This window comes from Petaurus breviceps, unplaced genomic scaffold (assembly GCF_028583685.1).
Source record: "Petaurus breviceps papuanus isolate PSGF00001 unplaced genomic scaffold, PetGlider_PUasm1.0 90444, whole genome shotgun sequence".
Lineage (NCBI taxonomy): Eukaryota > Metazoa > Chordata > Mammalia > Diprotodontia > Petauridae > Petaurus > Petaurus breviceps.
In genome coordinates, this window is record NW_027187256.1 from 2,576,964 (window position 1) to 2,586,449 (window position 9,486).

The 9,486-nt window shown below is 36.2% G+C and overlaps 1 protein-coding gene across 1 annotated transcript; it reads left to right on the forward strand.

Moving 5' to 3' along the window:
- Window positions 1–5,298: 5,298 nt before the first annotated feature.
- On the forward strand, window positions 5,299–6,419 carry LOC138177666 (olfactory receptor 51G2-like). Its single transcript, XM_069108878.1, has one exon. It carries the CDS (start codon window positions 5,447–5,449, stop codon window positions 6,386–6,388), a length of 942 nt encoding a protein of 313 aa, XP_068964979.1. The 5' UTR covers window positions 5,299–5,446; the 3' UTR covers window positions 6,389–6,419.
- The last annotated feature ends 3,067 nt before the right edge of the window (window positions 6,420–9,486 follow it).

Genomic DNA, 9,486 nt, shown 5'->3' on the forward strand with positions numbered 1-9,486 from the left:
AGTCAACCAGCTTTGAGTATGAAAGTTTAAAAAGCTTTCTAGTCAGTGAATCAGTAAACACTGCAGAAGAGATAAGTAAAACTTAGATGAACTTCTGATATCCTGTTTAAAATTTAGTTGGGGATATAAGATTAGTAGATACAGAATAATAAGGGCTATATTATAATATGAATTAGTGAAAAACATGTTGTGTGATATTAAGCATCTTGTATATCATGAAGCATGTTAAGTGTTATTAAAAAGTAGGTTCCAGGCACTGTGTTAAAAAGAAAATAGATTCTCCTCTTAAGGAGCTCCCCTTCTCTGGAGTAGACAAAGGATATAGGAGAATTCAGAGCAAGGGGAATGGAAAAGCCCAGAAGTTATAAAGGACCATAACAATGTCTGCCCCCAAAAGGGTAGCCTATTACCACATGGAAGCAGGGAGTGGGCCTACAGGTCAGAGTGAAGAGGAGACCCTGGGTTCCCTCTAGCAAGGTTGGGGATGGCGCTTTAGTGTCCAAAGGAAGTAGTTTGGTGATGGGTTGTCCAATGGGAGGAGATTGAAACTCAATACTTTTAGAGAGCAGTTTTTGCCTTGTTTCTGAGATCTGTAGCTTCTTGGAGTGAGATGGGAATAGTCTAGCTCCTCCTGTTCAATAGGCATCCCTAGTTCAAAAGTCCTTTCTCTCAGTCTTTGTCTTAGAGTCATCGGGACCAATTAAGTCATTCTTCTCAGCTTCCTTTTGACAACTTAAATCTTAAGGTAATTGAATGGCTATGAACGAAGGTATGATTATCATCTTTGTACTAGAATTAAGTTCATTATACCCCTCATTTTATATGGTACACCCCCTTATAGGAGGAATGATAAGAGTGACATTAAAATATAAATGAATGAATGGATAGATGGATGGATGAGTGAATGAATGAAGAATTAAAAACATAGGTTAATATTAGACTGAGGGGTTACAGGGTAGTACAAATAAGAGGTTAGATATAAAAGAGATTAGTATGGGCAGGAGTATTCTGAAAAGGTTTTGTGGAACACACAAGCCTTTTAAGGATCCACTGATTTTTCAAGGATCAAATAGATTGAGAGAGACCTTGGGAGGGGGAAGATATTCTCAGTTGGCCTGAGAAAAATCAGGCTGTTGAGAATGAGTGCAGCAATATTGTCACTGGGGAGAGGGGAAAGGCTAGGCTTGAAAGAAAGGGAAATTGTATATGTCTCTGTGTAGAATTTTCCAATATCTAAACTGAAAAGAACTTCAGACATCATTTAGGAAAGCCATACAATTTTTTTGGTTTTGTTTTTGGGAGGCAATCAGGGTTAAGTGACTTGTGCACAGTCATACAGCTAGTAAGGGTCTGAAGTTAGATTTGTACTCAGGTCCTCCTGTCTTCAAGGCCAGTTTCTTCTATCAACTCCCTAACTGCCCCCAGATCATCCAGTTTTATAGGAGAGTAGACAAAGGCTCATAGAAAGTGATTTGGTCATGTTCACACAACTCAATTACTAATAGAACTAATATATTCATACATCCCATCTAGTAGTTATTCCTTTGTACCATACTGTTCTCTTTTTCCTCATACTCTTAAAGATCCTTCATAATGTGCTTCTCATTAGAAGTCATCAAAAAGTATTTTTAAATGACCTAGTCAGGTACTGTACTATGCACTGAGGGTACAAAGAAAGGCAAATAATAGTCCTGTTCCCAGTCTAGTGGGGGTAAAAACTTACAAACAAGTGTGTTCCATCAATATAAAGACAGGATAAATTAGAGATACTCGGTAGAAAGGAAGGGATAAAGGTTAAGGAGGACCAGGGCAGGCTTCTTGCAGAAATCTCAGCTGAGATTTGAAGAAAATGAGACAAGGTCTCATGTCTAGCCTTTAAAGGAATAATCACAGATTCTGGATAAGGGTGAGCTGTGAGGAAGCAAAAGACATTTTTTTTGGTGTTTTTTGTTTGTTTGATTTTGTTTTCATATAGAGTGTTCCACTATTAAAAACTGATTTCCAGACAGCAATTAGATGAACGCTGTAGGAAGGGGGAGGCAAACTACAATTTTTGGTTCCTCAGATTCCATAAGCAAGGATGTTACACAGCAGATTTGGTGGTTTCTGTTTATACATTTGCTCAAAGTTCTAAACTGAAAAATATGCTCTGAAAATGCCTGTTCATTTCATCTGCATTCATAAGGTTTTCTAATCTTTAGAATTCCCTAACACAGAATCTAGGTCTGAGGTAACTATCTCTATAGGACATCTAAAGCAGAGAAGGGATGAAGAAAAGTTGTGTATCATTTTATGATGGTATACTCACTTCTACTATATTCATTTGTAATTTTTTTGAACAGTTCTAGAATTTGGCCACAATTTGAAATCAGTCTCACTAGCTATAGTTTACAGACTCCATTATCTTCCTCTTTTGAAAATATGGATATTCCCCCTTTTCTAGGCCTTTAGGAGTTTTGCCACAAACTTTCAAAAATCACTGACATTAGGTTGGGAAATCACATCTACCCAGTTTTTTGTTTGTTTTCCTTCCACTCTTGGATGTGGTTTCAAGTAAATGACTTGAAGTCATTAAGAAGGGGAAGAGGGATCTGTCTCCTTTGATCATTGTGTTACCTAACTTGGCTATAAACACCCTACCCATGTGATTTATTCTGTGCCTTTGAGTTCAAGGAGCAAGATGTTAAAAGTTAGAGTTAACAGCCGGGAGCCACTTAGTGCCAGCACCAAGTGTGGGCAGAGATATGATAAAGAATGAACCGAACCATGTGAGTAGTTCCAGATAGAAGTTCATTTGTTGATTCTTTGGACAAGATTTTTGTAGCGCAAAAGAGACAAAAGAGTGTAAATCTAGTTTTCCTGTAACCTCCTGTACTAGCTCAGGAAGTTAGGTAGTTTACTGGATATAACAGAATGTGTCTAATCTAATAATGATTTAACACCTTCTGGCTAAAATCCTAGCACAGAGTCTTTTATCTCAGCAATCAGGTAAGTTCTCTTAAATGCAGCAGCATCACAAACAAGAATCAGGAAGCAGCTTGAAAGGCCACATCACAGGGGACATCCTTGGAGCTGCCTATCAAGAATTACAGGAATCCTAGATCAGATCTTTTTGGCTTCCTACAGTAAACTACCCTTAAGGGCAGTAATTACTAAATCACTGAAATTCTTCAAGGTAGCATTCTACTTATCAGTTATGTTCTATACATACTTTTTGTTTATATATGCCTTGGATTAAATACTTATTGGAGTCCTTTCCAGTTATGAGTCGGTGTGATTCTCTGAAAAATTAACAGCATCCTGTGCAAAGGACATATTGTCCAGAACTAAAGCATATCACACTTGTTGGAGGTAAAGGTAACCACACCTTCAGTACAAAACTGGAACAAAGAAATAAGAATGAAAATACATAAGGGGTAGTCTTATCAATAGTCTGAATTGCCTTTAGTTATGGCTTCAGTAATGAGCGTTCTAAAGCCAGCTCCTATAGGCTCTTGAGAGTTGATTGTTGAATTTTCAGTGTAAGCATATAGAATTTGAAATTTGCTAAACACTATGAATCAAAGTTTGATTTCTTGTTTTGTTGATTGTTTAGACTTAACAAAGTGAAGAAGAAAAAGTTAATAATGCAGATTCGATTTAAAAGTGTCTCAAATGTGTACTTTTACTATATATTTTTGGAGATCCAGTTGTTACCAGCACAGCCCTAATTTCAGAATAGAAATGAGAGGCTAACATATAGAAGACAATCTTAGAATTTCATTGGCATTGGTGATGGTTTGTTGGAGTGTGTGAGTGAGAAGAGCTGCATTTGTGTATGTGTGTGTGTGATCAGACCAGGATTTTCATTGATGTAGGGGATTCTCAGTAAGAATACTCCTTCTATCAATACATATCTGAAATGATCTGCTACATACAGTTTTAGAGAGTTGTTGCAGGTCAATTAGGTGTTAAGTAATTTACCCAGGCCCAGAAAGCCAGCACACATTAGAGGTGGAGTTTGAACAAAGATGATTTCTCAAAAACAGCTATATTTTAGTGGGTGGGACAGAAAATACTATAGCATCATTTGGTCAATTTCAAAAGTAAAAAAAAATTGTACTAGATTTTATACTGCCAGGAAATCTTGCATCCACATAAGTATTTACTCTCCATCCATACAAGCTTCTTGGTTTTCCTGTCAAGGAGTAAGCTGTGAGTGTAGAAATCTCAGGAATATTAATTTAATCACAGGGATTAGAATTGGAAAATAATTTAATATCTAGTAATTGCTCTCCTCTTTCCACTAATAAAGAAAGTGAGGTCCAGAGATATGAGGTGATTTACTGAAGGTTACACAAGTCAGGACTCAAGGACTTTAACACCAGATTGTTACTCAGTTGTTACTCCATGCCCATTTATTCATTAACCTTGTATGGCTCTGGGCTGTGGGAGTGAGCAGGTATCACAACATAAATGATTTAAATGCCATGGAAATTCTTTGTGCTGATGTCTTGCCCCAAGTTTTATTGCCTATTGCATCCACCAATATCTTCTGGGGCATTTTCTTTCCTCCTCTTTATAAAGCAAAGAAGAAGATCCAAAACATTTCATTCATTAATATCTTATCTCCCTAACTTGCTTTTCTTACACTAAATAACTGTATTTGCTATACAGTACAATGCCCAGCAATATGCTACATTATTATAAGAGGCTCATCATACATACGTATAAGGATGTATGTATGTATGTATCTATCAAAAGTGTATGTATAGATAGATATATGTATATGGATACTTAGATAGATAGATAGATAGATAGATAGATAGATAGATAGATAGATAGATAGATAGATAGATAGATAGATGGATGGATAGATAGCAGCTAGGTAGCAGAGTGGATGGATAGTTAGACCTGAGGTCATAAAAACTCATCTTCTTAAGTTCAAATCTCATTTTAGACAGTTACTAGCTGTGTGACTCTGGATAAGTCACTTAATCCTGTTTCCCTCAGTTTCTCATCTTTAAAATGAGCTAGAGAAGGAAATGACAAACCACTCCAGTATCTTTCCCAAGAAAAGCCCAAATATTGTCATAAAATGTTGGACATGACTGAAAATGACTGAACAGCAACAAATTATAAATAGATACATAGCTAGATACTGTATACATATTAAGATGTATATATGCATGTTTTTATGTGTGTATATGTACATTTATGCAGAGAGAACGACACACACACATGTATATGTATATATATATATACATAAAGATATATAGTTATGGACATAGAGATATAAAGATCAATATGCTATTGATGATGATGGTGGTGGTGATGATAAATAAGTATGATGATTGTAAATCATGATAATGATTGTTCACTATACTCACTAGGGATCAGTAAGTAGAGACCTAGTAATATTTGATCTTCTTTCATTTCAGGAAAAGAATTCATCCCAGTGAGCATCATGTCTGTCTTCAATTCCTCTGTCCTCTATCCTAGGTTTCTTTTAACAGGTTTCCCAGGTTTGGAGGCCATGTATGGTTTGATCTCCATTCCGATCTGCCTGGTATACATTATTTCCATTGCAGGAAATACCACCATCCTCTTTGTCATTCGGACAGATCCCTCACTCCACCAGCCCATGTACTACTTTCTGTCAATGTTGGCTATGACAGACCTGGGTCTATCTACCACTACATTGCCTACTATGTTGAGTGTCTTCTGGTTCCATGCCCGGGAGATCCCTTTCAATGTCTGCTTGATACAAATGTACTTCATCCATGTGTTCTCCATCATTGAGTCTGCTGTGTTGTTGGCCATGGCATTTGACCGTTTTGTGGCCATCCGTGAACCCTTGCGATATTCAACCATCCTCACCAATGGGGTAATTATTGGAATTGGGCTGGCTATTGCTGGAAGGGCACTGACTTTGGTCTTTCCAGCTTCCTTCCTCTTGAAAAGGCTACAATACCAACCCATCAATGCCCTCTCCTACTCCTTTTGTCTGCACCAGGACCTCATTAAGATGACAGTATCCAGTCGGAGGATTAGCAGTATCTATGGCCTCATGGTGGTCATCTTCTCCATGGGCCTAGACTCAATATTGCTTCTTCTGTCCTATATACTCATCCTGGCCACAGTACTAAGCATTGCTTCTAAGTCAGAGCGTATTAAAGCCTTAAACACCTGCATCTCCCATATCTGTGCTGTGCTCACTTTCTATACACCCATGATTGGGTTGTCCATGATCCGTCGCTATGGACAGAATGCTTCCCCGATAGTCCATGTACTGATGGCCAATGTCTACCTTCTTGTTCCTCCACTCATGAACCCTATTGTATATAGTGTCAAGACCAAGCAGATTCGTCAGCGCATCCTCAAGAAGTTAAAAAAGCAAAATGTATAGGAGGACCCAGAAATTCCTTCCTCAATAGTACTAATTATGCCTCACCTTTGTATATAATTTAATCTTTCTTCCCCCCAAAGTGTGAAAAAGTGCAATATCATTGATAGTGAATTACATAAATTACAATGACTTAAAAAAAAAAACTCTAGATGTATGAAGTTAAAACTGAGATATATGTCTGGATTTAAACGCAACATGATTGTAGTCCTAACTCTAATTTTCATTTAAATAAATATTACATTGTGATAATCATATTGAATTTCATAATAAATCAATTACTTTGCAACTTTTCTCATTCATTTGGCCTTTTTAGTCCCTAGCTGTTTCTTCTATTTTCAAGTTAACAAGTCAAGTAAAGTCAATAAGCATTTACTTAGTGCCTACTGTATGCTAGGCACTAAGCTAAATGCTAGGAATACAAAGGAAGAAAAAATAACATCCATCAACTCAAGTGTAATGGGGGAGACAGCATGAAAACGATGATGTAAAAACAAGATATTTGCAGGATAAATGAGACATAAGGGATGCTGGGAAGATGCAAGTACTCATGGGGATCAGGAAGAACTTTTTTGTGTAAGGTGAACTTTCAGATGGAACTTGAAGGAAACCATAGAATACAGGAGACAGAGATGAGTAGAGAATTTTAGGCATGAAAGACAACCAGTAAAAATGCAGAGTTAGGAGATGGATTTTCTTGGACAGGGAACAACAAGAAGGCCACCAGTATCATTGGATTAGAGAGTATGAGGAGGGGAATAAGGCATAAAAAAACTAGAAAGAAGAAAGGGATCAATTAACACTTTGAATTCCAAAGAGGAATTTATATTTGATCATAGAAGTTAAAAAAAGCCACTGGCTAGAGAGACTTTATTAAAAAGGGAATGATGTCATCAGACCAGTGCTTTAGGAAGATCAGGTTGAAATCTGAGAGATGGGTCAGAAAGGGTAAGAACAAAGGCAGAGAATTCAATTATCAGGATATTTCATTAGTCCAGGTTTGAGGTGATGAGGTGCTGAACCAAGAAGGGATAATGTCAGAAGAAGAATGAAAATCTAAAGAAGCATACAATAATTTAAATAGAGAGTAAGAGCTTAAGAAATGTTTATTAAGTTAATTCAAAAAGAATAGCTCTGAGAAGTTAGTAAACTACTTTGTGTGTGTGTGTGTGTGTGTGTGTGTGTGTGTGTGTGTGTGTGTGTTTGAGCGAGAGATTTAAGATGGAAGAAAACCAGGTAGAACATAAGCAAGGGCAATGCTACCCATGGCACAAATCGATTAGCCTTTGCAGTTTCTAGAAAACTTGAGAATTAATACAAAAAGAAGTTTTAAAGTCTAAGTCAGGAAAATGACTTCCTAAGAAAGTGAGGGAGGGGGAAATGTTGGGCATGTTGGAAAAGGAAACAGAGGAAAGGCTGAACATCAAGATTTCAAGCTGGGGAGATTTAAATAGAGTGAATGCAAATCTTTCTCTAACACATGCATAGCTACCAGTATTTTTGTGTGGTGCATTATAGCTGGTGACAAAATAGATGCCCCACCAAATACATAATAACAAAAGAAATTTTGGTGTATGTATGGAATGGAATATTTACTGTGCCATAAATGGATGTGTAGCATTCAACTAAGAATCAGAAGAATTATAAGAACTCATAGAGAGTGAAGTAATAGTAAGCAGATGAATAATGTACATGACTACAAGAAAAATGGAAATAACAAACAACTGAAACTGCATGCTATATTATTATGAGAATCAAATTTGTCCCAGGGAAAAATGTTGCAGGCAATATCTCTCTCACCCCTCTTTACAGAAGTGAGGCATTGTGAAAATGGGGTATTAGACATAATGTCAGACATAGTTGTTGTGTTAACTCATTTAGTTGAACTATTTTTTTTTAACTTAAGAAAAACATTTTGCTACAAGGGATGGTTTGTTAAGGAGTGATTTAGAGAGAGTTACATATATTAGGAAATAACGGTGACATAAAATAAACATATGATTTTGAAAGAAAATAAGTTAACTGTGAACATTTGTCAATAAATATCAAGTAATTAGATTAAATATACTTAAACATGAAATTTAAATATAAACTTTATAGGATATTCAAATGCAAATGAAATGTTGGATGTGAGTGAAATCTAGGGAAGTAAAGACACAGAATTCCCATAAAAGAACTCAACTGTTCCCATAAGATTTCATCATAAATGCAAGATGCAAGGATATGTTGGTCTTCTTCATTTCCTTTTAGAAAATAGATATGCTTAGTCCCATTTCCCTGAAGGATTTATATAGCTTCTGACCGAAAGACCATTGAAATAATTATATAAGATCAAATATCTATCTACTCTTTGGAAAAGGACAATGGGAATACACAGATTTCAAGTGGAAAGTTTTTTTTTAAGGGATTTCAATTTTTCCCATTATATTGAAGGTTAAATACAATAACTTTTTGGTTCAAGACAAGACATATTAATAGAACCTTGGAATGAAACCAGACACTTGATGATCAGAATATGTAGATATGGTGGATTATATTATTTAATCTCACTGTTACCATACTTTGTGAAGCCTTTCATTAAGATTTTTATTTTTTGTGAATTCCAGCTGACCACTTGTCAGCTGTGTTACAGAAGAGATCTTTGTTCAGGTAAAGATCCAATTATATGACCTCTGATTTAATTTTGTGATTTTATCAGGTGTGGAGTTATGGAAATTTTCAGGGTGATTTTTTTTTTAGAAAACACTCTTAGTTTACTAATCTTAAGAGACTCTAGACCTCATGTACACAGGGGTTGGTAAAGAGAACCAATGCAAGGGGATATCCAAAAGCCAACACGAGAAGCAAAAAAATTTTGGTATCCAATATTTAGAACTGAAAGATATGCTAAAGCTCATGTAAACAGTGCCCTCATGTACCACACATAGAAAGAGGCCCAGAGAGATTAAATTAATTATCCAAGGTAATTGTTTGCCTTTTCTTTTTCTTTCTTTTCTTTCCTTTTTTTCTCTTCCTTCCTGCTCTTTTTTCTTTCTTCCTTCCTTCTTTCTCTTTCTTCCTTCTTTCTTTCCTCCTTTCTTTCTTTCTTTCTTTCTTTCTTT

Bases quoted from the DNA above. Each gene is read 5' to 3' on its own strand.
- LOC138177666 (XM_069108878.1), top strand. From the start codon at position 5,447: ATGTCTGTCTTCAATTCCTCTGTCCTCTATCCTAGGTTTCTTTTAACA.